The sequence below is a fragment of the Vipera ursinii genome, assembly GCF_947247035.1.
Source record: "Vipera ursinii genome assembly, chromosome: 9".
Lineage (NCBI taxonomy): Eukaryota > Metazoa > Chordata > Lepidosauria > Squamata > Viperidae > Vipera > Vipera ursinii.
The window spans coordinates 11,313,867-11,338,702 of record NC_139523.1 but is presented as its reverse complement, the minus strand read 5'-3'; the positions used below and the strand labels follow the sequence as shown (position 1 = coordinate 11,338,702).

The 24,836-nt window shown below is 44.2% G+C and overlaps 1 protein-coding gene across 3 annotated transcripts in view; it reads left to right on the top strand.

Moving 5' to 3' along the window:
- LOC310644597 (membrane progestin receptor alpha-like) overlaps window positions 1-24,836 on the top strand; it is a 37,934-nt gene that overhangs the window by 8,077 nt on the left and 5,021 nt on the right. For 2 of the 3 annotated variants that reach the window (XM_083369767.1, XM_083369769.1), the window contains exon 2: window positions 5,272-9,400. In XM_083369767.1, the coding sequence (XP_083225893.1) occupies window positions 5,272-6,348 (1,077 nt within the window). In that variant the 3' untranslated portion in view covers window positions 6,349-9,400. Of the gene's footprint in view, window positions 1-5,271; window positions 9,401-21,754; window positions 21,874-23,790; window positions 23,915-24,836 lie in introns of those variants that run through there. The other variant, XM_083369768.1, reaches the window with a different exon arrangement.

The following is a 24,836-nucleotide window of genomic DNA, read 5'->3' as shown; positions in this document are numbered from 1 at the left end:
TTTAATGAAGAGAAGGATGAGGGGGGACATGATAACAGTCTTCCAATATCTCAGGGGCTGCCATAAAGAGGGAGTCAAACTATTCTCCAAAGCACCTGAAGGCAGGACAAGAAGCAACGGATGCAAACTAATCAAAGAGAGAAGCAACCCGGAACTGAGAAATTTCCTGACAGTGAGAAAAATTAATCAATGGAACGACTTGCCTCCAGAAATTGTGGACGCTCCAACACTGGAGGTTTTTAAGAAGAGTTTGGACAACCATTTGTCAGAAATGATGTAGGGTTTCCTGCTTGACCAGGGGGTTGGACTAGAAGACCTCCAAGGTCCCTTCCAACTCTGTTACTCTGTTATTCTGCTCATGTACCCTCTTGACCTGGCCTGCATTCACACAGCATGCTAAACTTGGTTAGTTTTAACCATGGCTTCTTTTTAATTGATTTACAGTGTTCCATGAATCCAGCCTGTTTGGTTGGAGATTCCATGCTGTGTGTAAAACTGAAAAACAGTTTCTTAAGTATAGGCAGCCTTTGACTTAAACCGTTCTTTAGTAACCATTTGAAGTGACAAAGGCATTGACAAAAGTGACTTGTAAGCATTTTTCACTCTTTCGGCCGTTGCAGCATCCCATAGTCACTTGATCAAAATGTGGATGTTTGGCAACTGATTGCAGGTCATGTGATCCCCTTTTGCGACCTTCTAACAACAAGCAAAGTCCATGGGAAGCCTGGTTCACTTAACAACTACGTTACTAAGTTAAAACTGCAGTGATTCACTTAACTATGGCAAGAAAGATTGTAAAACGGGGCGATATTCATTTAACAACTGTCTTGCTTAGCAACAGAAAGTTTGGGCTCAGTTGTCATCAGTGAAAGACTACTTGTACCTAGGTTGAGTGTGCTACGTGAAGACAGTCAGCGTGTCTGGCTTCTCCTGTGCTTCACCAAGCCTGGGACTAATCTTCAGGTCTTGGAATCCAGAAATGCACATCTTGCTTCCAAAGCTCTCTGTTGTGACTCTGCAGCTGTTTGGGTTTTTGCTAGTGTGTAAGTTAGGTGGAGAGATCCCTATCCCAGGCGCCCCCCTCCCCCCTTCATGGGCTTTCACCCTCCTTATCATACTTACCCAGCTCTTAGAACCTCCCTTTCAAAACATTACACACTGTTTGTAGCCTGATAACGTTAGGGAAAACCCATGTTAGCTACAAGACCACCCAATCAAATATGCATGTCGTACTGGATATCAGACCGCCTTTGCCTAATTGTCAAGGCATTTGTGGGCACCTGTTTGCCATTAAGCTGTAACTCACACATAAGTTCTTAAAAATGTAAACAAACAAATCCTTCCTACTCCTTTTGATCAACTCAGTTGTTTTTCTGCACGGTCTTCACTAGCTCACTTTATCTTGTTCCTAGCTCATTTTCCTAATTTGTACAGTATTACTCTTATTAATTTATTTATAGAAGGAAAGCAGTTACAAACAATGGCATCTGCGAGAAAGAAATAAAAAAAAACCTATAGTTGGTGTCCTTCTGTCCCTACGCTAATAGACCAGAGCAGAAAATCAACCCCCCAGGAAGAGCAAAACTACTTTTATTGAGATTGGCTGTAATAACAGACCTTTATAAGTCTGATTATGCTGGAGCTTTTACTTCAATGAATTAGGGAGACCTCTGCCTGAGCTTCTTCAAAATGTTATTTCATTCTGGACTTAAAATGCTTCAGGCCTTTTTGCCAGGAAACTGTTCCTGCATATCTGTATCTTGGTGATATTCCACCCTCTTTACACCTTGCAATCTAAGCCCTACCCCTGTGCACAATGGGCATTAAAAAGCGACAAGGTCATGATTGTCATCTTGACTTTCTTTGCTTGCCTCTTACAGATATGCTTGCATAGAACAAATAGAAAGTTAATACTTTCTACACACCTAATAAAACAAATGAGCCATATTCCACGGGAATAAATCAAGATGTCCTTTGAAAATCTTAGGACCTTTTATGCCAGTTACTATGCACCAAATATGGCAGATTCTCCTAGATACTTCAAAATAAAGCATTCCTCTCTTCTGGCCATCCAAAGTGTACTTAGCAAGAATATTATTAATGAAGGCAGCACCATAATCTGGGGAAGTCTCTTGATCATCCTCTCCAAAACTATGGACGGTTGAGGGTGGGAATGCTTTCTTAAGGGAGATGATGTTGATGTTCTTAAAACAGATGAGTATTATTACCATTAGTTTATTGACAGATAAAACAGATAAAATCAAGGGCATCTGGAGGAAGAGAATGAAAAAAGATGGAGATGGTGACATTGGATCATTCCTGCTCACCTCCCATTATGTGGAAGCTGCCGTTACAGTTGTGAAGAGCTTTACTCTTGTATCTCTGCTTCAACTCTAAAGTGATCCTCTTGAGCAGGGGTCCTCAACCCCCGGTCCCTGGACCGGTACCGGGCCACGGCATGCCAGCAACCGATCCGCACAAACAAAGCCCCATCCATGGGGTGCAGGCAGCACACAAAACTATGCACTCTCCGGTCTGCGGAAAAACCTCTCTCCACAGAACTGGTCCCTGGTGCCCAAAAGGTTGGGGACCTCTGCTCTTGAGAACCCCGAGTGAGGTCAAGCAAAACTGTGTGAACCCAGCCTCTCTACTTTTATCCTTCCTTACAAGATCTTCATATGGTCAGCCCAGCCAGCCTTTCCTCCCCCAGTGCTTCCAGATGTGTCCGACTGCCAGGTCCATCACCTATATAGTTAACGTGGCAGGAGTTGGGGTCCAGCACATCTGGAGGGCGTTTGATTGGGGAGAAGCATCGCCGACTTGCCTGATGCCATCACAGTCACCCATTTTGTTCATGGAGTAAATCTCCGTCAGTTTTTCCTGACATAGCTCCTTCCCGTTCAGAAAGTGGGGCCTGACTGAAGAAGAGTTTTGAGGAAGTAACCAATATGCTGTGGACGACTTCTTTTGCTGTGCAAGAGGAAAAAGCTGCCAGAATAAATATGATGTCTGGTGATCATGTTCAAACTGGAGAATCTCTATCTACTGGAGGTTTGGGCAGGCTGCCTGAACAGCAGTTAAAGAAAAGAGCCTACAGCTAATTCTTCTAGCCAGCCATGCTGCTCCTGAGTGGCCCAGACTGGGCACATTGCATTCTCTGCCTGTCAAATGGCACACAGCAACGCGCTCCGGATGCTGAAAAGCTTATCTGGTCTCACTGCTGCCTGGTGAAAAACTAATCACGTGCATTGTAGCTGATGCCTCCCTTACGCAGCCAGCCCTGCACATTTGTCTTCTGGCTAGGAGAGAAAAACAAGCCTAGAGGGGGGGAGGGGAGGGAAAAACCCAGCTGTTAGGTGGTGCAGATGTGCTGCAGCAGGCAGTCTTTTAAGAAGGATAATCGCTTCCCTGTCTCTCTCCTGTGGCTACACCAAGGCAGCCCCTGAGCTGAGCCCCTGTCATTTCTCCGGTAATTTTGTCCATCTCCATAAAGTTAGGAGCGCTTTGTTTTTTTCATGTGTGGTCCTGATTTCATTCCTGTACCTTTTTAGGCAATCCAAATATTTATCTTCATTCCTCCGAAGTGCTGTACAGTATCCTACGCAGTATTTTATCATTTGTGATCCAGGAAGCTTGTAAATAATTTTGCACAGGTAGTCCTTGACTTACAACGGATCACATAGTGTTTGTTCAGAACGGCGCTAAAAGGGCATTTATGGACATTTTTCACAGTTAGACCATTGTAGCATCCCCATGATCAGGTGATCAGGTGCTTGATAACTGGTTGATACTCATGAACGTTGCTGATAAGCCAAGTCAATGGGGAAGCCAGATTCGCTTAACGACCGGGTTACTATCTTATCAACCACAGTGGTGCACTTAACAAGTGTGGCCAGAAAAGTTGTAAAATGGGGCAAAACTCATTTATTTATTTATTTATTTAGTTATATTTATATACCGCCCTATTCCCTGAGGACTGTCTTGCTCAACAACAAATGTCTCGCTCAACAACAGAAATTTTGGGCTCAATTGTGGTTTGTAAATTGAGAACCTGATTTAATAATCCCTTACTTAGGTGTGTGGGTCTGTGTATGGGTTAGAATCAGGGGTAGGCAACCTTGGCTCTTTTATGACTCGTGGACTTCAACTCCCAGAATTCCTGAGCCAGCCATGCTGAGGAGAAATGGAGAGGTTTCCATGCTGAGCCATGCTGGCTCAGGAATTCTGGGAGTTGAAGTCCACGAGTCATAAAAGAGCCAAGGTTGTCTCCCCCTAGGTTAGATTGATCTGGAGTTACGTAATTTGGTTTTTTAAGAAAATCGATGAGACAGGTGCCTGGATGGGAATGTTTTGTCAAATCTGAATCAAAGTAATAATGCTTTGGGAACAATTAGGTTATACAGGTAATCCTCAACTTACAACCACAACTGAGCCCAAAATTTCTGTTGCTAAGCGAGACATTTGCTAAGTGAATTTTGACCCATTTTATGACCTTTCTTGCACGATCGTTAAGTAAATCCCAGCAGTTGATAAGTTAGTAACCTGGCTGTTAAAGTGAATCTGGTTTCCCCCATTGACTTTGCTTGTCAGAAGGTCGCAAAAAGGGATTGCATAACCCCGGGACACTGCGACCATCATAAATATGAACCAGTTGCCAAACATCTGAATTTTGATCATAGGATCACGGGGATGCTGCAACGGTCATAACTGTAAAAAAAAGGTCATGTCACGTTTTTCCAGTACCGTTGTAAATTGGAATGGTCACTAAATGAACTCTTATAAATCAAGGACTACCTGTATCTACTGACATTTTCTGCTTGTCCGCTGCTCCACTAAGGCACCAATTTCTGACTTTTCAAGTCTTGCTTTCAAATGCTCCAGGTTGTTTGGGGTAAAACCGAAAACCACACACCATTTAGCATTGTCCCCTTTTACTGTCTTGAACTTTGATCTTTTTTTTTCCTTTTTTTTTTGCAGTACTGTTTTGGTTGTATCCAAGCAGTGTAGTGCTAGGTGTGTTTACTTAAGAGCAAGTCTGCTGTGTTCAGCCATGCCTAATTTCCAGATGAAGAGGCACCAGGCAGGTGCAGTCTAAGTTCCTCTTGAATTGTGTTTGTGTGTTGGGGGTGGGTGGGTGTTGGTGCACACATCTGCTTCCTCCCAATGGCCTGCCGGTCCATGATTTCCGTTGTCCTAGAATGCTGATCCAGATCAATCCTGCCGGCTTTCCTCCCTCTGAATCTCTCTTTTTTTTCCCCCACCTTCTCCAAGGTCTCTCACTTTCCTGTCATGGCAACGATTGTATCCGAAAAACTCAGCCACCTCTTCATCAACCTCCAGCACTTGTGCAAAATCCCTCGGATTCTGGCCGAGGCCTTGCCTGCTCCGTCCTGCACAGTGGCAGCATCCGACGTGCCCCAGCTTTTCCGGAAGCCCTACATCCAGGCCGGCTACCGACCCCTCCACCGGAGCTGGACCTTCTACTTCCTCTCCCTCTTCCAGCAGCACAACGAAGCACTCAATGTCTGGACGCATCTGCTGGCAGCTTTCATGCTGCTGGGGCGGTTCTGGCAACTCTCCCAGATGGTCGACTTTGTGGGTGACCCGCACGCCCAGCCCTTCTGCATCGTGGCCGTGTCTTCCATCATCTACTCCACCTTCAGCACCTTGGCTCATCTCTTGCAAGCCAAGTCTGAGTTCTGCCACTACACGTTCTTCTTCTTGGATTACGTAGGGGTGGCCACCTACCAGTACAGTAGCGCTTTGGTGCATTATTACTACGCCATTGAGCCAGAATGGCACGCCTGGATCTCCAGTTTCTACATTCCAGGTGCAGTGGGGCTGGCTTGGTTGTCATGTGTTGGTTCCTGCTATGCCAAATACCGATGCCCAAACCTCTCCCCCCTGCAGGGCAGGCTCTGCCAGGAAATGCCCTCTGCAGTAGCCTATGCTTTAGACATTAGCCCTGTGCTCCATCGTATCTATACCTCCACCATCTCTGGGCAAAGCGACTTGGCTGCTACCTACCATAAGTGCCACATTTTGTGCTTCCTGGTTGCAGCCTTTTTTTTCGCCTACCCCTACCCCGAGAAGTGGTTTCCCGGGAAGTGTCACTTTGTTGGACAAGGCCACCAGATCTTCCACATGTTCCTCATACTTTGTACCTTCATCCAGCTAGAGGCAGTGCTTCTCGATTACCGGACTAGGAAGGAGATTTATTCTAAGCTGCATGGCGACCTGGCTCCTTTTTTTTCCATCATGTGCCTTGTGCTGATGGCTTCCTGTGGCCTCACAGCCCTCTACATGACTTTCAAAGTCAAACACAAAGTCTGGCCGAAGCGGGACTGAGTAAGGGGATGCTGGCTGCTGGGGACTTAACCCATAGCTTCTTCTTTAGGTACACTTGCTGCGTTTCAACTGGGAATGTCAGTCCTGCTGTCGTTTAGGGAGCTAAATAGGATAGGTAGCTATTTGCTGGGGTCTTCCTCTCCTCCTGCACTGGAGACCTTGCTTGCAGGTTGCTCTGTCCAGGCAACTGAGATGATAAGTTGGAGGTTGCATCAGAAAGAAAGTGACCAAACTCTTTGGTGGAAAGAAATTCATGTTTTATTTCCTGGGGATAGTACTGTAACTCTGCTGGCTCTGATTCAAAGGAGAATACGTTGTTGGTATGACTCTCAGAAGCTATGTCTTGCATCCTTCTGAATCAGAGCTGGCGGCCTTCGGGCTTTGAGTAATCCATTTGATTGTTATAAGTGTTTCCTGATCCATAAATGGGACCTTGGGCCAGAGGCATCTGTTTAGGATCCTAAGGCCAGGAACTGGTTCTGAATATCAGAACTAGATGGAGCAGCCCAACGTTCATCCTGGGGTTCTCTAAACTTCCTTCATTTCAGCAGCGCTTGAGAGACGATGGTAGAATGGTTACTTTCACTGCTGCCATTAAAACAGGTGCCACCCTATTGAACCACACAGAGAGCTTCTAAATACTTCCAAATGTCTTTTGGTCTCTTCCGTTTTTAAGTAGTGGAAGAGCTTCAGGAAGCAGGATTAGAGATTCCACTTAACCAGCACTTCCCCAGGAGGAGAGGACTTCCTAGCCTCCATATTTTGATTAAAATAGCTCTTGCTCTGGCTTGCACTGATTTTGTCCAGCACCTTTGCACTATGCAGTCCTAGCCCCACAATTCTGTGCCCTACTTCAGGGCACTTGTGCAGCAGTGGTGCCTTCACAGATTGCCTTCTGCAATATCCAGACAGAAGCATCCTTCCTTGTTTTGGGAAAGCATCTAGTACTTCCGCTTGCCTACCATGAGCCAGGCCCTGGGAAACCTGCCATGTGGATGTGCCTTCAGAAGAGCATCTGTCTATCCAAAACTTTGTGTGTGGGGTGATATTACTCGTGATATTTTTAGTGCTGTGGTAAGCTTGTTTGGAGAGGAGAACCTGGGTCGATGCTGCACCTCTGCAAGTCAAAGTGAGGTTTGAGAAGGGGGAAGAGATGGGTTTTGATGGCTACTGTTTTCAGAAGGAAGCCCATGCAACTATAATGGGTTGAGCTAACAGATATTAAAGCAGTGCTCCGGAGCCCTTCCCCCCACAATTATCTTTGTGTTCCTTCTATCAAATGTAATTATCTGTTCATCTACTACCCTCAAGATCTATTTGTATCTAGGCTTCATTGTCAGCTATAATCTGCCCTTTTAAAATGGCAGTGCCAAGGGTTGAGACCTGCCCTTCTCCCATGGCAAACATTTTTGATACCAACAAGCTGTAGCCCCTGCATTTGAAGACCTTTGAGATCCCTACGATTCTCAACCAGATTGCACTCTGTGTATACTAGGCATCATTTTATTTTATTTTATTCTATGAGTATATGTTCAACCTTTTAAAAGCCCAGCTGTGTTTGTGGCTGTTACGGTATCATATGCCAAAGAAAACCATGCCTTTCTGACGATATGTTCTTCCTCATCCTTTGGACCATTCCAAATTCCAATGCATGCTTACTGGTAAGTAAGTAAATAAGCTTAACACGTGTGTCACTCTGTTCACAGCTTAAGAGGAATGAGGTTGCATCTTCCATTTACCAAAACACATGTCCTATTTTTCCCAGGAGAGTCGAAATTAAAATCCCTAAACAGAGTCAGTCGAGAAATACTTGGGGACTCTGGATGGTCTGTTTATTTCAGCTGCAATCCTGCGCATACTGATAGGGACTCAGCCGTGCTCAATTCTCTGGGGCCTACTTCTGTGTAAATAAGCATGGGAGCGCATGGCTGCCTTCCCCTGAATGCAGTGGGATTTAGCTTTGTCCCAACTCGCTTTTACCTTGTTTCTGGTTGGTTGCGATCCAAATGCCAATTAGTTATATTAGCCTTCCCCAAACTCGTGGGAATGATTGATGCTGAAGTCCAACATGTGGGAATACTAGCCAAGTGACGTGTGCAGGCTGAGACATGGTGCTGACCACTTTTGCAACATCAGGCTCCACGGGTTTTCTAACGGGAATAATTTGATGTGGTTCGACCTTTGCAAAAGGCTAATATGGTTCGATATTTAGAAGTGGTCATTGCTTTGTTTCTTGCCTGCTTTGTGTCCAAAACTGAGAGTGCAGATTGCCAGAATGTGTGTGTGTGTGTGGGGGGGGTTATCTCCCCAACCCCATAATCTATGACTAAAAGTAAGTTTAAGGTAAAAACTCATTTTTACAAAGCCTAAAGAGAAGAATCAGCTATCTGGGTCATACCCATCTGTCAAATGCCTGATCCACCTATGAGATTCCACCCCTTCCCCCGCATTTTAGGTTTATCTGTCTTCCAAAAAATGAGCCACCTCTGTTGGAGATACATTAAGCCAGTTGAAAAATTGGTTTAGCTTGGCGCGCTCGACATTCAGCAATAAGGGGCTTCGTGCTGCCTTCTCTTCCCAGAGTCCAAATATCTGGTGACACGATCACGGAAAAGCATGAGTTTCAATCTCCTTATGAATTCAGGCTTTGGGGAAAAATCAGTTGGAAAATGGGATGGGCCCATGGCAGGGAGGAGGGGGAGCCCAGAAGCTTTTGCTGTCCCGTCAGTTTTTCCCAGTCTATAAGTCTTCTCTTGACCTTTCAGCTCAATCTCCCCCTCCCTATCAGAATTGTAAAGCTGCCTAGCTCAAAACATTTTGGACTGGATGATGTTTATGGATCTATACATTTGGGCCGAAATCTTTTCACCGATTGTCCTGGATGCCGAAAGATGGTTTTCAGTCACCCTGCAGAATTTTTTGTAGACAGGAAGTCTGGATACATGTGTCTGTTGATTTATGTTTTCTTGTCTCTCCTGCATTTTGTACATGTTAGTGGGCCTTGACGCCTCCACTTGTTTCTATTAAAAAAAAGAGAACATTTTATAAGCCAGATATTCTAAACTTCTCTGCCTCTTTTATCCTTCACACCACCTTCATCAGTGGGGAGGGGGTTTTGGAGCCAAATCTTGCAGTGAGGAGGGCTCCTGTGCATACTTGCAAGTCCATATCCCATTCTGCTACAGACAGCATTCTGGGGAATCGGAATTTTTTCCCCAGTCTTTGCTGGGCTGTTTTAATGAGGGAGTGAAACATTTTGGCTACATAAAAAGATTAGTTCTTCCCACAGGGGAGGAGAGGAGAGGGGAGGGATGGAGACCAAAAGGATAGGAAATGAGAGGAGAGGGAAAGAGAAAGAGAAGAGAAAGAGAGAGGAAAGGAGAAAGGGAAAGGAAAGATCTAAGCACTGGCATTTGTCATCTCCTAGAGAGGATGTGAACAGTGAACATGGGAGCTTAGGAGACGGGGTTGCATTTCAGCGTCTTCCTTCTAGTTATTTTGCTCCAACTTCAGCTGAATTAAGAATGTGGTAGAGAAAAAGAGAGGGTGTTAATAGCAAAGAAGGTGTTGTATCTCATGAACAAGAGCCGTCTGTCTGAGCAGCTAGACCCGTGGTGGCGAACCTATGGCACGCGTGCCACAGGTGGCACGCAGAGCCCTCTCTGTGGGCATGCGCGCCATTGCCCCATTTCTAGGCCTTCAGCTGGGTTGTATAAAATCTTTTTGCTTTAGGCCTCTGCTGCCGTGTGCAAAAAAAAAGGTTCAATCAATCAATTTCAACTTGCGGGGAAAAAAAAGATCTCGCAAAGTTGGAATCGATTGAACTTTTTAGCCCACCCAGTCTGCCGTTACCACTGTAGCCACACCCACCCAATGGGCCATGCCCACCTGGCACCCGATGATACATAAGTGGGTTTTGGGTTGCACTCGGCCTCTAAAAGGTTCACCATCACTGAGCTAGACCCTGCAGTTTCAACCCTAACCCCTTTCAATTGGTGGTCTTTGAACTCTTACTAGGCTAAACCTGAGTCACAACAAGCTAGTTTGTGATAATGGGAGTTGTAGTGAAGCAACATAGAGAACCAAAAAACAAAAAAACAAAAAAACCCTAACATAAAAATGCAACAACACACAATTTACCAAAAGAAATTGGGACACGTTTGTTAACTACAGAATTCTGGGGATTGTGTATGAAGACAGGCAAAATATAGGTAAAATAACAGTGTTTAGGGGGAAAAAACTTTCTGTTCTGGAGATAAAGTTGTTTCATTGTCTGATTTGAAAAATAACACTGGCCGACAGATTTGGCGGCCTCTCCACAATGTTGCTGCAATGTGACCACATTGCTGAGTGTCCTTTGTAGCTTGCTCTAAATGTCGACACACAAGTTGCATGATATGTGTGTTTAAATAAACAAAAGTCACCGTCTAGTCTTCCTTAAGAGAAGCGGCTAGATGAAGATCTTAAAATACGCTGGTTTCTTCTGTCTTATCCTCCTCTACATTCCTTCAGTTTTCCAGGATTCCAAATGTGGGAAGAGAGGAAAACAAGCCTCAAATCATTTAATAGACAAAAGTAAATAATCACATGCACGGCAGACAGGCAGGCAATGTATGGTTTCCATTGTTCTTTTTTTAAAAAAGGGAAGTAGGAAAACATTAAGTTCCCAGAAAGACCCAGGATGTTTTTCTCCAACTCTGCAGTTTAAGACACTTTTGGCAAGGACGGGTTTGGAAGTAGGAAATCTTATTAATGCAAAAATATGTCTACTGCTAACAGAGAATGAATCTGCCTTCTTCACTGGTGGTCTTTTGTACTTAGTTTCATCCGAGTGGGAAGTTAGAACTTGCCTTGAACTAGAAAAATATCTCCTTTCCTTGCAAATAACACAAGGTTGAACATGCAGGAGCTTGCAGCAATTGAAAGATTTCTAACTCCTTGAATTGTGGATATTTTTACATTTATTTTTATGTTACCCTGCCTTTTTTACTTTGCAAGTAACTCAAGGTGGCGAACATATACAGTACTCCTATTTTCCTCACAACAACAGCACCCTGAGCAATGAGTTAGGCCGAGAGAATAACTGGCCTAAAGTCACCTAGTTGGCTCTCATACCTAAGGCAGGACTAGAACTCACAATCTCCAGGTCTCTACCCTGGTGCCTTAACTATTAGACCAAACTGGATTTCCTAGGGCAGTGATGGCGAAACTTTTAGAGACCAAGTGCCCAAACTGCAACCCAAAACCCACTTATGTATCGTCGGGTGCCGGGTGGGCATGGCTGCGGTGGTAACGGCAGACTGGGTGGGACTAAAAAGTTCAATCAATTCCAACTTTGCAAGATCTTTTTTTTTCTTGCAAGAAGTTAAAATTGATTGATTGAACCTTTTTTTTGCACACGGCAGTGGAGGCCTAAAGCGAAAAATAAAACCCAGCTGAAGGCCTAGGACTGGGGCGATGGTGCGCGTGCCCACAGAGAGGGCTCTGTGTGCCACCTGTGCCACGCATGCCATAGGTTCGCCACCACGGTGCTAGGGAATGGGACCGGTGTTCTTTGCTCTTCAGTCCTGCTGATTTACCAAGGAAAATCAGCCTTGCTGTGCCGGTAGCTCTCAGGGAACCCTCTTCTCCATCCAATAGTCTTGGATTTAAACTCCCATAATCCCCAGCCCTGTTGACTAAGCATGATGGAGCTGTAGTACAGTATCTGAAGGATGCCAAGTCGGAGAAGAACTTCCAGCAAGACTGCCCAGGTCTTGGAAATCTAGAGGCCAAGGCTCTTATTCAGATGAAAGGGCCTTTTCATTTTCCCAAAGTGATGCTTTGAGGCTTTTAAAATGTCCTCATGAGCTTTACCAGCTGCCACTGGCTGCCTGGAGCCAGAGGTCATTAGCTCAGGTCCTCTGTCCTTGCCAGGCTCCTAAACTGAACAGCCCCAAAACTATTTGGTGAAGGACTGAGATCAAGGCTGAAGGGCCTAATGTAATCCAGACTGTTTTGAGCTTCCCTGGGAAAGCCCCAGTGGCCTCTCTTCTGGCTCTTGATCTTGATGGCCCACTTAGAATATTTACACACATTCTGTGCTAGATAAGTAGGCACACCTATAAGTGCTGTACTCTGCAATGATTAAGGTTATAAACCCCACTTATCTGAGATTCCCTAATTAAAAAGGACAGAATGTTCTCATTGCAGGACAATTTTGGCGAACTTGTCTGCAAAAATTCTCTCTTCAGTTCTGGGTCTTTCTCTAGTCAATGATCCCAGGGTCACAGTGGATTAAAAGGTGATGTTTTGGGAGATCTGGAGCTGCAGTCCTCATTTATGTTGGGTAGGTGCCCGGTGCTACTCACAAGCCCTTCTCCTAGAGTTCTCTGTTTTTGGCTCCAGCTGATAGATTTCAAAACAACGGTGAATGAAAGACGTCTCATTGTATACAACAGAGCAGAACATTTCTGCCTGTTGGCTGCGTCAGATAAACAGGAAATAATCCCTGACTTTATTCTGTGGCTGTCCCCGCTGGAGGAGAACTTCCCCAAGGGTCTCCCCCCACCCCTTGTGTCCCTCTCCAGCACTCTGCAGACCGTCCTGTGACTCAGCATGCAAACACTTTTGATTCTGAAATGGCTTTTGACATACCAGCCACACCCTAAGATACTTCCTTCTAATTTTTTTTTACGCAACCTAAAACAAACAATAAAAGACATTTTTCATTCTGCAACTGTAAAGGTAAAGGTAAAGGTTCCCCCGCACATGCGTGCTAGTTGTTTCCAACTCTAGGGGCCGGTGCTCATCTCTGTTTCAAAGCCGAAGAGCCAGCGCTTGTCCGAGGACGTCTCCATGGTCATGTGGCTGGCATGACTAGACGCCAAAGGCGCACGGAACGCTGTTACCTTCCCACCGGAGTGGTCCCTATTTTTCTACTTGCATTTTTACGTGCTTTCGAACTGCTAGGTTGGCAGAAGCTGGGACGAGTAACAGGCGCTCACTCTGTTATGCGGCACTCAGGATTCAACCCGCCAAACTGCCAACCTTCTGATCGACAAGCTCAGCGTCCTAACCCACTGAGCTGTTCCTAATAAAAAAGGACGTGCTACGTTTTTCTTGCTGTTTTTGTTCCACTGAAGCCAACCTTGCTTGAGAAGCCAAGGAGATGCTCTTGACATTCTTACTGGACTGCAGAAGTCTTCCCCCTGTGCCTCTTGCACACCCACACTGAACTGAGAGAATAATTGGGAGTTCTAATCCAGAAAAAACGCTCAGGGTCCTCTGATAAGTTTGTTTGCTTTGAAGTTTTCGATTAGCCTCTGCCACAGTTTTATTTGGCAATGTTGCAAAATAAATAAAATCACCATGCCCATGGGTATACAAACTTCCAAGGAAATTAGAGTTTTCTAAAAATTAATAGATGCCACTAGATTCTGAGATCACCAGGATGGAGGGCTGTTTAGGCGTTGACTTCAAGTCAGGTAAATTGTGTTGCCTTAGAATTAAACATGTCTGGTCTAATGAAGAGAAGGCCTGGGGTGACATGGTAGCAGTGTTCCAATATTTGAGGGGCTGCCACAAAAGACGGGGGGTCAACCTAGTTTCCAAAGCTCCAGAAGGCAGAACAAGAAGCAACAGATGGAAATGAATCGAGAAGAGAACCACCCGAGAACTGAGGAGAAATTTCTTAATAGTTACCGTAGAACAATTAATCAGTGGAATAGCCCATTTCTTTCTCTAAGGATGGAAACCCCAGGGATTTTAAGCCCAAAGACCTTTGGAAGAAAAAAGTGATTGCATGGCATAATCTCATTTGGACTTATTTGAATAGGGTGCTTCTTGCTGATCTTCCAAGAGTGACACTGGATCACAGGCTGCAAAAAGATCTACAGATATTCCTAGACTTTTAACCTTTCATTTAGCAAATATCTGAAGTTACAATGGCAACGATAAGCTGATATACAGCTAGTCCTCATGCTTATGACCATCACAGCATCCCCACGATACCACGATCAAAATCCAGGCACTTGAGCAGGTTGCAAATGATGATCACATGACCCAGAGATGCAGCAAGCATTGTAAACACATGCTGGTTGCCCAGTGCCCAAATTTTGATTGTGGGAGTGTGGGGATGATGCCACAGTCATAAGCATGAGGACTGGTTGTTTAACCAATGGTTGTAAATCAAGGACTATTTGTATTGGTCGTATGCTTTTTTAATTAGTTTCTTTTAATTTTTACTGAAGTACATGATAGACAATCCCAAACCGTGAATGCATATTTTTTTTAAAAAAATCAGGTCAGACCACATTCTTCCTAGGGGTGAAGGAAGCTTTCCACTAAAATTTGACATCTCTTTCACAGAAGGCCTGGTTTACAAGTTGTTTTACAAAGCTGTAAGTATATCTGGAGTTTCTGTGTAAACATTAGCATCCCTGATGCTGGTTGTCATCATTCAGCATGCTTCTCCTGGTTTTTGAGTTGACTCATTTTGCAGCTGGTACATTGAGCCATAATCTAATCAAAACAAGCTGGTTTCACAACAGTTGTACAAGCTAGGAAAAACCTGAGCAGTCACAGAGTTATGGATGCTTTTTCTGGGTAAATGTAAAGGGGGAAAAAGAGATTTGGGCATGTTAAAGAGTAACAGGAGAATTCAAAGAGGGATGTTCTGGAGCACATAATGGGATTTAATAAATGGACTTCTTGCAAGGACCAAGATGAATGTGAATTTTCCTCGTACCACGCCAGCAGACCTTTTGAAAATGCCTTCCATTAAAATTAAAAAACAGGAGGGGAAAGGACTACATTGGCGTCAAGCCACTGCAATTAGTGGAAGAAGGGAGCAAACTTCCTACAATCTGGATGATAAAAACAAGATTATTTGTACAGATTTCTCTGGACCTGTTGGAAAAGCTGACCCGTCCCCAGTAGGTTTGTACTAAAATATGTTATTTTCCTGCAATTTCTCCAGACAGAGACCTTGTGGATTGTCATTCTTTACTATGTAGTCTGGGCAAACCAGTCTCCTTCTAATTCAATGCAATTCTGTACATTAAAGTCAAATTTACCCTGTGAGATGAGCTGTCTGCAAATTTGATAGACATAAAAATATACTATGAAGAATTTTTTTCACCCAGACATTTTTAAAGCTTTTTTTTTTTAATGACTGGAAAAACACACTTGTGGAACGCCAGCTACATTTTTGTCTGCTGATTAGTTGAAAAATGCAAAATCAGAATCATTCATAATCAAATGAGAACCAAATAACTTTCTTCCCCTTCTTTGCCCCCTTCTTATCTGATCATCTTCTGACACGTTAGGCTTGTAAGGGGAAGCATTTCTTTGGTCTCGCCTCTGCTTCTTCGGAAATAGGATCCTTCGTGGAGGATATATGACACCATTGTTCAGAAAGGTTTGTGCCACATGCCGGCCACAGGAGGTTTATTGTGATCCCTTACCTCTGGCATTTCGGGTTCATGTGCAGATACATTATGTGAGCTTCTCCTGTCTGCCACCTGGAAGGCTATAACGTGGCCAGAAAGTTTACTCCGAATAGCTGGTTCACACATAGTTACATAGCAATAGCACTTACACTTTAATAACAATAATAGTGGTGGTAGTAGTAGTAGTAGTAGAAAGTTGGAAGGGACCTTGGAGATCATCTAGTCCAATCCCCTGCTCGGGCAGGAAACCCTATACCATTTCAGATGGGGCTGCAAGTTTTCCAGCTGTGTTTTAGCCCATGAGATCACCCAGAGGTTTGGAGATTGCAGAGGGACCGATTCCTATTACAATTAGTCACCTTTTGATTGTGTTCTTTCTGATTCCCCAGTGATTTCCCCAATGATTGCACTCAGTGTAATCAACAGACTTACAAACAACATGATTTGCTAACTCATTCCAGAAAGTCTGGGTGTTTTATTGTCTTTCACCACTAATTGCTCCTAAGGATAATATACTGCCCCACAGTGCTTTGCAGCTGCTGTCTGGGAGGTTTTCAATGTCAGTATTATTTGCACAGTGCCCCCAACGATCTGGGTCCTCATTTTACTAACCTTGGAAGGATGGAAGGCTGAGTCAACCTTAAACCAGTCAGGCTGTGGGCAAGAGTTTGCCTTTAATACAGATAGTCCTCAACTTACGACCACAATTGACCCCCAAATTTCTGTTGCCAAGTTAAGTGAATTTTATCCCATTTTATGACTCACTTAACAGATTTCTCAATTAGCAACATAAATTTGGGGCTCAGTTGTGGTTGTAAGTTAAGGACTGCCTGTTCTTTCTCCCAACTGGAAAAAAAGAAATTTTTTTTGGCCAAAACTGAAGTCTGAGAAGCCTGTCTTACATGCAGGGCTTTTTTTGTCATAGAACGCCCAGAACGGAGTTCCGGCACCTTTTTTGGATGGAACCTTGTAGGGTAGGCAAGGCGGGTTGTATGACATGTGTGAGTTCTGGCACCTTTTTCTTTTACAAAAAGAGCACTGCTTACATGTAACTCAATCAGCACACCCACAACTTTCCTTTTGCGGTCTACTTTGCCCTGCTGTCCTCTTAGCAAACCCTCTGTCCGTGAGCCACCTCTATCTATCTTGGCCTGGGAGCGAACACAGAGGATTCAAGGCCAAATTATCTGCATTAATGAAAGGTCACTGCGTATCCTCTGTAGCAAACCACTGTATACAGTAGTTAAACTTCAGTGAAATACCAACACAATTAGATCACTCAGATTCACTCAGCAGCTTCGGCAAAGTGAAGAAGAAGAAAACAAGGAAAGAGATTTTCTGCCTGACAAGTTATAAGCCTCAAGAAAGTAGCAAATATTCCTGATCTTTGCAAAATCCTTCAGTGTACAATGAGATCTTGTAAAGATTGATCCTTTGATTCTTTGGAGAGCTGGCAGTAAAAAAAAGAAAAAAAGAAGTAAAGCCAAATTTTAGCTTTGTGGGAGGCATATATTCTGAGATGCCTAAAAATGGATTTTAAATTTTCTCTACAGTAGTGCTAACACTTTTAATCCTTTTGAATGCAAGAAATTATGTAAAGGGGATGAGACGGCCAGCAGAATAATCCTCCCAAATTGAACAGAATGGAACTGAATTTGTTATGCAGGAAAAGAAAGACTGAGTTTGGAATCATAGAATCATAGAACTGGAAGATACCTGGAGGTCATCTAGTCCAACCCCTTGCCCAAGGCAGAAGTCATTATTCCATCCTGGACAGATGGTTGTCTAATCTTTTCTTAAAAACCTCCAGGGATGGAGCAACAACAATTCTGGTAGGTCAGCTGTTCCTTTGATTAATTGTTCTTAAATCTGAGTGGGGATGCAGAGAGGAAAAATACAGAAAAAAATTCCACCAAAGGGTGGGGCAGCAGCTCTGAATGCTTTGGGCCACTCCATCCCACACACCTTTTTCGGGCTTTCCAGGGCGTGAACTGATAGACACAACGATAGGAGAACAAAAACAGGCACCTGCAGAGTCAGAAATATGAAGACATCAGGTGGCTGCAGGGGATCCAGAACATCAAGACGGTAGCCACACACTCAGGCAATTGAAGACCTGCCCTTTCTGCATGCATCTTGATTAAGTTCAGACCTTCAAGGGGGGGGGAGGGGAGAGAGAGAGAGAGAGAGAGAGAGAGAGAGAGAGAGCACTTTGGGTAGTTCCTGGGAAAGAAGTGCAAAAACACACAGACACACCCCATAAATTCAACACATTCCTCACTTGCATAGAAGAAACTGAGCAATCAAAGGGTAGGAGAGAAGTCTTGAAGTTCTGCTTTGCTTTGATCATAATCATAGTAGTAAAGTTGGAGGGGACCTTGGAGGTCATCTAGTCCAACCCCCTGCTCAGGCAGGAAACCCTATACCATTTCAGACAAATGGCTGTCCAGTCTCTTCTTAAAAACCTCCAGTGTTGGAGCATTCACCACCTCTGGAGGCAGGTTGTTCGACTGATTAATTGTTCTCACTGTCAGGAAGTTTCTCCTTAGTTCTAGGTTGCTTCTCTCTTTGGTTAGTTTCTACCCGTTGCTTCTTGTCCTGCCTTTGGGCGCTTTGGGAAATAGCTTGACTGCCTCTTCTTTGTGGCAGCCTCTGAGATATTGGAAGACTGCTATCATGTTACCCCTCGTCCATCTCTTTCCCTATTTTTTGTTTGTCTTACAGAGCAGTGGGAACCCATGGACCAAATGTGACCTTTAAGATTTCCTTTGATGGCAGCCAGGCTCCCTTCTCCCCCTTTATCTCTTCCAATCCCATTTGAATGACCTGTATCTACTGCAAAGCCAACTCCAGACTCAGCTTTATTTACCAGAACCTTATGAGGTCACAGGGGTACCCTTAGATAGCTTACCATATCTGAGTGTTTCTCAACCTTGGCAATTGGAAGCTGTGTAGACTTCAATTCCCAGAATGGGCTAGCTAGGGAATTCTGGGAGTTGAAGTTTACACAGTTTCAAGTCGCCAAGGTTGAGAAACACTGCCATATCTGGATGATGCCCTGAATAGCTTCACTTCAACTCTGTTTGCTGCCATTGTGCAATGGCCAAAATTATTGCAGCCTTCATATTAGTAGTATTCTTTACAGTCATTGGCTGCAGCCCAGTCTTTGCTGGAAATTTGCATAAATCTTAGGGATGAAAAAGATGTTTATCATCTTTTTTTGTTTTATTTTTATTTATTTTATTTCATCCACACCCAAGCAAAGGTGATTGACCTTAGGAAAATGTTAGAAAATGTAGGATGGATGGATGCAGATTGATGAAAGATGATAGATAAGTGACAGATCTACCATGGATGTTTATAGCAAACCTATGCAGCTATTTCTAGGAAGAAGTCCTATTTGGACTTAACCTCTCCATTAATATTGGAACTATAAGTAGTCCTCAAATTATGTCCACAACTAAGCTGAAAATTTCTGCTGCTAAGCAAGGCAGTAGTTCAGTCAGTTGCACCCCATTTTAGGACCTTTTTGCCACAGTTGTTAAGTGAATTACTGCAGTGTTAAATAAATCATATGGCCATTAAGCAAATCTGGCTTCTCCCAATGACTTTGCTTGTCAGAAGTCAGCTGGGAAGGTTATAAATGGTTATCACATGGCCTAGGATGGTGCAACTATCATAAATACATCCCAGTTGCCAAGTGCCCGAATTTTGATCACATGACCACAGGGAGACTACTACAGTTGTAAGTGTGAAAAACCAATCATAAGTCACTTTTTCACTGCAGTTATAACTTCAGTCAGTAAAAAAACAGTTGCAAGTCGAGGATTGCCCATATAAAACTGCAGCTTTAGCACTGGAAGAGGAGGAGGAGGGGTGACAGGATAGCCATCTCAGGGGCTGCCCCAAAGAAGAGGGAGCCAAGCTATTCTCCAAAGCACCTGAAGGCAGGACAAGAAGCAACAGATGGAAACTGATCAAGGAGAGAAGCAACCTAGAACTAAGGAGAAACTTCCTGACAGTTAGAACAATTAACCAGTGGAACAACCTGCCTCCAGAAGCTGTGAATGCTCCAACACTGGAAGTTTTTAAGAAGAGACTGGACAGCCATTTGCCTGAAATGGTATAGGGTTTCCTGCCTGAGCAGGGGGTTGGACTAGATGACCTCCAACGCCCCTTCCAACATCATCATTATCATCAACATTGTCATTATTGTTATTGTTATAATAGATAAAGCAGAGGAAGAAGGCAAGGAGGGTGAGGGACCCTCTTGAATGCTCAAAGAGGAAACTCCAATACCAGATGCGTTCATACAACTTGCTTAACCAGGGTACCGAACCAATTCATTTCGTCGAGTCTGAACCATAGCCGAACTGAACACCTCAAAACAACCCGCGTCAGAACTACTGTAAGTCCGGAGTTAAAATTCGCAGCGCATTTCGTGTGAACCCAAGCACCCTGTGTGCAGAACAGGGACGGGCTAGTCACTCGGGAGATCGCTGGAAAATGACGGTGCTGGCAGGGATAACATCCTGCAGCTAATCCCCGCCATGAAGGAAGCCCATTCCTAGACGAACGCGTGGAATTGTTTCGAGGGTTTGGTTTGATTTCATGCAAGGGCATCTCTGCCGGGTTTTTGCATCGGATGCCGTTAACCGTTGCAACAGAGCAGAGCAACAAGGGCAAAGCAACCAGTTGCCAAGACCTGTCCCCGGCACAGGATCCGGCGCTGACACACAACATCAGCGCAAGCTAATCAAGGAGAGAAGCAACTTAGAGCTAAGAAGAAATTTCCTGACAGTTAGAACAATTAACCCAGGGGTCTTCAAACTCGGCCCTTTTATGACTTGTGGACTTCAACTCCCAGAATTCCTCAGCCAGGCATGCTGGCTGAGGAATTCTGGGAGTTGAAGTCCACAAGTCATAAAAGGGCCGAGTTTGAAGACCCCTGAATTAACCAGTGGAACAACCTGCCTCCAGAAGTGGTGAATGCTCCAACACTGAAAGTTTTTAAGAAGAGACTGGACAGCCACTTGTCTGAAATGCTATAGGGTTTCCTGCCTGAGCAGGGGGTTGGACTAGATGACCTCCAAGGTCCCTTCCAATTCTATTCTATTCTATTCTATTCTATTCTATTCTATTCTATTCTATTCTATTCTATTCTATTCTATTCTATTCTATTCTATTCTAAACTTCTGTGCAAGCGAGTCCCGCTTTGAAAGCAGCGCACGCGCAAACGGGAACTGAACGGGATGGGCTCTTCCCCAGGCCGGCTCCGCCCCTGATTGATAACCGCCCCGAGGAAGCCAAGAAGGGGGCGTGGGGAATCGGCGACTGCTCCTCCCATTGGGCAGTTTATAACTAGAAGGAGGGGCCAGGACGGCGGGAAATACGGAACTGGAACCCGGAAGCCTCTTTGTAGAGTTCCCGGAAGTTGAGAGCCGAGCCCGTTTTGCCTTACCTGGAGGAAGAGGAGGCCGGTAAGGGGCAGCTAAGCCCGCAAGCCCTTCGTTTCAATGCAGAGCGCTGTTAATAAGAGCTGTAAAGGGCTACTCGTAGGAGTACGCATGAAGGGGAAGAGCGTTTGCACGCGGCGCTGGGTGACTTCGGACCACGTGGAGTTGAGAGTTGCTGTCTTGAGAACGCGACCGCGGGTTCCCCACCCAACCACGCAGGGTCCCTTTGGACGGGGAGGCGGCCTGTCTCTCCTTTCCTGATGTGGGGTGTGTATCAACAGGGGCAAGCAAGCTTGTTTTTTTTTATTGAAAAGTTTTACAATACATTTTTGAATACAGAAAGCTCCCCAACTAAAGTTTGTAGTGCTGGACATTTCAGCACTACAAACTTTAGTCACTTAGGTTTGTTCCATTTGCACTCTGATTTTTTGCTCATAACATCCTTCCAAGCTTCGATACTTTAGGATATGTTTTGAAGCATTGCCTAATTTGCATCTTCTCTCTGTTTTCATGCTGAAGGATATTTATTTCATGTAATCTGAAGGCAGAAAATGAAGAGGAAAGGCAGAAGCTTTACTGAGAAGCAGCAGGACTCTTGTGACGTGTGGCTGGATCCTTCAGCACTCAAAAGACGCAAGGTGGTGGCAATTTTTATTTTAATTCCATTTATATCCCACCCTTCTCCGAAGACTCACGGCGGCTTACAAGCTTAGCAGTAGCCTTCATTCTATGTATATGCCTGCTTATTAGGGCTTTCACACACACCCCAAGCGGCATTATTACAAAGTCAGCTTATTGCCCCCAACAATCTGGGTCCTCATTTTACCTACCTGGGAAGGATGGAAGGCTGAGTCAACCTTGAGCCTGGTGGGACTCGAACCTGCACTAATTGCAGGCAGCTTAAGGAGGCATTAGCCCACTGCTCCACCAAGGCTCTTTATTTATACCCCACCTTTTTTCCCCATAAATAATTCAAGGTGGTGAATATACACTTCTCCCTCTTCCTATTTTCCCCATAATAACTCAGTGAGGTGTGTTGGATTGGGCCAGAGGCAACCAGCCTGCTTTCATCTCTCAGGGCAGACTAGATTGCTTGCCCTCATGGTGATTGGCCCCAAATCATCCAGATGGCTTTCATGCCTAAAGTGGAACTAGAACTCACCGTCTCCTGGTGATTGGCCCAAAATCATCCAGCCAGCTGCAATGCCTAAGGTGGGACTAGAACTCACTGCATCCTGATTTTTAGCCTGTGCATTAACCACTAAACCAAACTGGCTCTAGTGCTGTAAGGTAGTTTATTTTTATACATTGTTAAAGCTGAACAGCAATATAACATGAGATATTTCATTGTGCAGGTAATCTGAAACCTATCGTCTTTCCAAACCCTCAGACACAGCAGCCCTTTGTGGCCTGGTTCATACAAACTAAGCCATGATGGTTTGCTTGGGGGTTAATGTATTGGGTGAACTTACCTGACTGATACTATGATGTATAATTTAGCATAAACTGAGTATGAAACCAGATCATTGTGATTTCATTTTTAATGTAGGCCAGTGTGCTCATAGTAAAAAAATGACACTAAAGGTTATCTCATCAATGTTGGTTAAGCTAACCACAATTTAGGATGTACAAGCTTAGCCAGTATCTTCCCAGGAATACTGTATCAAACAAGAAATCTGAGATGGTTGGCAAGCACCTACAAATTCCACAATTAAGTCTAGATCAGACATATTATTAATATTACCTTAGTTCAATTTTGCTGAGAATGGCAGCTTAGAACCTCTGGAAAGATGCCTTGAAGTCACATCTAACATTGTATTAAGTACCAGTATTATGGTGCCATGCAGGTAGTCCGATTGGTTGCTTAGCAACCATTTGAAATTGTGATGGGCCTACCTGGGAGATACTTATGACCCAGATTGGGGGAAAGGGAGCTGTGGTCACATGACTGCACTTCAAAGGTTCATTAGCCAGACTGCATTTACAACTCTTGGCAACATCCCATGGTCAAATGACTACATTTTATGACAGTTTTGCTGAAAACTGGCAATTCTTTTCAGCAAAACCATGCTCGTAGCAAACGACTGGTTTGCTTAACAGCCGTGATTTGTTTAACAAAGGCTGCAAAAAAGGTAGTGAAATTAGATCAGTCACGCAACTGACTCACTTTACGACCATCGTGAGTTATGACCATGCTGGGCAGGCTCCATTATGGTCATAACACGAGGACTACCTGTAGATGAAAAAACATCAGGTTAATTACTGGTCACACATGCAAAAACATGCTGGGAGAAAGGTTAGTCATAGGGTGATGGCGGTTTTAAAAAGAAGATATGATTGTCCCAGGAAGGTTTTCTGATTAGGAACACTCCTGCCAATAGAGGAAATCATACTGTGATTATTTGTTGCAGGTTCTGCTTGCAGATGCTGTTCAAATTGGTTTTATATGAGTAAATTACTATTAATGTAGGGTTTGGGATTAAGTAGTGTATGCAATATGCTAAAAGTAATGCACAAGGACAGTTTCTTTTAATTCTGTATTTTGTTCCATCTAGAATGTTGCCACTAAGTCAGCCTTAACTCTCCTGGGCCAGTACCCTCGTTCTGCTTCAGTAAACGGGCCTCATCCAGGCACTAAACAAACCATTATTTCTACTTTCTTCACTGCTCAGAAAGCAGGTACAGTCTATTTTTTCCCCCCAGCGGGAACAATTGTAAGGTACTCATGACACGGGAAGAGAATTGTCTTTGCAGAAATAATTGCCAAGCTGACTTATTATGCACACTGCACTGTAACATCAGCAGACCAAATGGCTGAAGTTCTTTGCTAAGCCACAATTGACAAATCAAGTCTACCGTGTTATGTAAATGCAGCTTGTAGGTTTGTAACTATGTTGGGTAAAATGAGGGATCCCAGAACACAGATTTCTCTCTCCAAAAATCCTCCAGTAAAGAAACCCACCATTTGTTTTATTTTTTTGCTGGGGAAGAGGAAACCGTACATGTATGAAATTGTTCAGACTTTGGAAGTGAAACACTTTAGGCTTAATTGAAATAAACATTTCTCATCTCAGTTTATGCTTGTGTACAAATATAGTGAGGGCTACACACTGGGGACTGGGAGAACATGGCCATCCTCTTCATTGTGGAGTTACATGGTGTGCTAAGCCATCATGTAGTCTGTCACATTCTGGCATAAGGCCACTATGGTTACAGTGAACAGTGGCTTAGCACAATGCAAACTCTCCGTTATAATTTCAATAGGATTGAGTACATGCTATCTAAGCTGGTAGAAATTCCATTTCTTTATATGCTGCTCCAACAGCAGACAACGTCTGGATTCCTGTTAAAATGAGGCAGAAATGGCAGTGATGGGTCTCTGGGAAATGTAGTCCTCCCACCCACCCAGGTTTAATCTCCCCATTAATGCAAGGGGGGGACCTATCATTTGGGGCCTCTGCCTTGCCAGGCACAGAATGGGACAACTCGCCATAGCCATCTCACTGCAGCCAACTCACTGCGGGACAATTCGCCGCAGGACAATGTAGCCATTCAATTTAATTATTTAAAATAAAATATATTTACATTTTTGTCATTCACA